This window comes from Nanorana parkeri, unplaced genomic scaffold, assembly GCF_000935625.1.
Source record: "Nanorana parkeri isolate BGI_ZX_2015 unplaced genomic scaffold, ASM93562v1 scaffold672, whole genome shotgun sequence".
NCBI classification, from domain to species: domain Eukaryota; kingdom Metazoa; phylum Chordata; class Amphibia; order Anura; family Dicroglossidae; genus Nanorana; species Nanorana parkeri.
Window position 1 is genome coordinate 392,081 of NW_017306940.1, and position 3,574 is coordinate 395,654.

At 45.8% G+C, this 3,574-nt stretch overlaps 1 protein-coding gene across 1 annotated transcript in view; it reads left to right on the plus strand.

Moving 5' to 3' along the window:
- Positions 1-2,471: 2,471 nt before the first annotated feature.
- The window catches only part of MAN2C1 (mannosidase alpha class 2C member 1), a 36,827-nt gene continuing 35,724 nt past the window's right edge, over positions 2,472-3,574 (plus strand). The window contains exon 1 of the mRNA XM_018563544.1: positions 2,472-2,661. Within this exon, the coding sequence (XP_018419046.1) occupies positions 2,552-2,661 (110 nt within the window). The 5' untranslated portion in view covers positions 2,472-2,551. The remainder of the gene's footprint in view (positions 2,662-3,574) is intronic.

Consider the following 3,574-nt stretch of genomic DNA (forward strand, 5'->3'; position numbering starts at 1 on the left):
AATGGGTCTTCCTTCCCAGAATGGGTCTTCCTTCCCAAAATGGGTCTTCCTTCCCAGAATAGGTCTTCCCAAAATGGGTCTTCCTTCCCAGAATAGATCTTCCCAGAATGGGTCATGGGCGTCCTTCCCAGAAGAGGTCTTCCCAGAATGGGTCTTCCTTCCCAGAATAGATCTGCCCAGAATGGGTCTTCCTTCCCAGAATGGTTCTTCCTTCCCAGAATGGGTCTTCCTTCCCAGAATGGGTCTTCCTTCCCAAAATAGGTCTTCCCAGAATGGGTCTTCCTTCCCAGAATAGATCTTCCCAGAATGGGTCTTCCTTCCCAGAATAGGTCTTCCCAGAATGGGTCTTCCTTCCCAGAATGGGTCTTCCTTCCCAAAATGGGTCTTCCTTCCCAGAATAGGTCTTCCCAGAATGGGTCTTCCTTCCCAGAATAGATCTTCCCAGAATGGGTCTTCCTTCACAGAATGGGTCTTCCTTCCCAGAATAGGTCTTCACAGAATGGGTCTTCCTTCCCAGAATGGGTCTTCCTTCCCAGAATGGGTCTTCCTTCCCAGAATGGGTCTTCCTTCCCAGAATAGGTCTTCCCAGAATGGGTCTTCCTTCCCAGAATAGGTCTTCCCAGAATGGGTCTTCCTTCCCAGAATAGGTCTTCCCAGAATGGGTCTTCCTTCCCAGAATGGGTCTTCCTTCCCAAAATAGGTCTTCCCAGAATGGGTCTTCTTTCCCAGAATAGATCTTCCCAGAATGGGTCTTCCTTCCCAGAATCGGTCTTCCTTCCCAGAGTGGGTCTTCCTTCCCAGAATAGGTCTTCACAGAATGGGTCTTCCTTCCCAGAATGCGTCTTCCTTCCCAGAATAGGTCTTCCCAGAATGGGTCTTCCTTCCCAGAATAGATCTTCCCAGAATGGGTCTTCCTTCCCAGAATAGGTCTTCCCAGAATGGGTCTTCCTTCCCAGAATGGGTCTTCCTTCCCAAAATAGGTCTTCCCAGAATGGGTCTTCCTTCCCAGAATAGATCTTCCCAGAATGGGTCTTCCTTCCCAGAATAGGTCTTCCCAGAATGGGTCTTCCTTCCCAGAATGGGTCTTCCTTCCCAAAATAGGTCTTCCCAGAATGGGTCTTCTTTCCCAGAATAGATCTTCCCAGAATGGGTCTTCCTTCCCAGAATGGGTCTTCCTTCCCAGAATAGATCTTCCCAGAATGGGTCTTCCTTCCCAGAATGGGTCTTCCTTCCCAGAGTGAGTCTTCTTTCCAAGAATAGGTCTTCCCAGAGTGGGTCTTCTTTCCCAGAATAGGTCTTCCCAGAATGGGTCTTCCTTCCCAGAATAGATCTTCCCAGAATGGGTCTTCCTTCCCAGAATGGGTCTTCCTTCCCAGAATAGATCTTCCCAGAATGGGTCTTCCTTCCCAGAATGGGTCTTCCTTCCCAGAATAGGTCTTCACAGAATGGGTCTTCCTTCCCAGAATGGGTCTTCCTTCCCAGAGTGGGTCTTCCTTCCCAGAGTGGGTCTTCCTTCCCAGCATGGGTCTTCCTTTTCAGAATAGGTCTTCACATCCTCCGCTTTAAGTTTGTCCTAAATGTCATATCACAGTGTTTACATATACTCCACTGCTCCTGGTAATGGGTAGGGGACATCTGCTGCTCCCGTGTGTTCTGGGTATCATTCTAAAATATGGGATATTTTCTCACTTTCTTTGTCGATGACAACCGTCACAATTACAGAGGGGTGAATGGGAGACTCAGACACCAATAAAACAGACAGAGGGTCTAACCCTAGCCACGCACAGCTGCGCTAAATGCTGGTAGCACCCTGTGATTTCATAAAGAAGGGGTCTTCTAGTATTCGATTTTATATTTGACCCTGTTTCATGTTAGACCCACTGTCGTGTACCTGAATCACATGGTGCAGCATTCTGTTTTTATTTGAAATTAGTGTGTGGCTAGTGTTAGAACCTCTGTCAGTGATTTGTTGCCATCTGTGTTCCCTAATGTTATGAAAGGGGGCAGAAAACTGTACATGCTGATGTGATGCCAAACATACTGAAGATGGTTTTATCAAAACTGAAGCAGACAGACAGCTGCTTTCATTTTATTGCTTAAATAAACAAAGCTAGAATCTGATTGGTTACTGTGGACAACAGCTCCAGATTCTGTCTGCTCCAGTTTTGATACATTCCTCCAAATGTGTTCTACATTTTAATCTACAAAATTAAATTTCTAAGATTATTCCAGTGGAAGACTGACATGTCATGTGACAACACTTTAGTCGATGTCACTCCATATACTACAACTCTTCTCTGTCCCCGAGGACGTTCAGACTACAATGTTGCCGTACGTCACATGACCAGCGCTTTGCCAACCAAGATGGCGCTGACATCGCCAGCCACGCTGACGCATGCGCAACAGCGAGCCGAATCATTGAGAGATACAAGTACAGCGGCAGGGATTTCCAGTCACTGGGACACGAACGTTCTGCGCTGGTTTAAGTTGTTGCTCTTACACTTCCGTTTCCGATGCGAGCCGGTGACAGCTGTGATCTGGTGGTACAGACATGGAGCATCAGGCGGCGCATCTAGTGCTGAAGAACAGGAGAAGTACTCTGGAGAGAGTGGAGAAGTTTCTATCTGATGTGTACTTCACTGACTGCAACCTGCGGGGGAGGTTCTCTGATGATTCCTTCTGTCCTATACATCATGGTGTTATCTAAGCTGTGCCTTTGCTCTTTCCACCAGGGGCCACTCATCACGTTGCAGGAATGTGTGCTTTACCGTATCGTACGTTAAATGCATCGGTGCAATATAGTGCCATTCAGGTGTGTGTTGCAGCGTGGCCATACTGGTGGGCTGCCAGAAAATGATGCATGCATTGAATGTCATCACACCTCACCAATGCATTTAATGTGCATCCTCTCTCCTTGCAGTAATGTGTATGTATTATCACAACACCTTAGTGGGAATGAGTCCTTAACCACTTCAAGACCAGGTGTTTAGACCCCCTTCCTGGCCAGGCCATTTTTCAGTATTCAGCGTTGCGGTACTTTGACGTTTATTCCGTCATGCAACGCTGTACTGAAATGAATTTTATACAATTTTTTAGGGACAGATAGAGCGTTCTTTTGGTGGTATTTAATCACCACTACGGGTTTAATTTTTTATTATAATTAGGAAAAATTACTGAAAATTTTGAAAACATTATGTTAGAAAACATTCATGATTACCCAGTTTTTTTTGTAAAATATAAAAGACGGGGTCACGTCGGGTAAATAGACACCAAACATGTCAAGCTTTAAAATTGCGCGCACCTGCGAAATCGCAGAAAACTACCATACCCAACATTGGCCATAGGCGACACTTTAAAAGCTTTTACCGCTCATCAGTTTAGTGTTATCAGTGATTGACGGCCCTAGACTTATTGCTCTCACTCCGATAAGTAACTTTAAATTTTTGGGGGGGGGGGACTTTCCTTTTTTTTTTTTCCACTAAACTTTATTGCTATCACATACGGGGCTAATTAAACTCCCCTATGTGTTAGCAAAATATGTGACAGGTCCTCTTTATGGAGACATCAGGGGTCT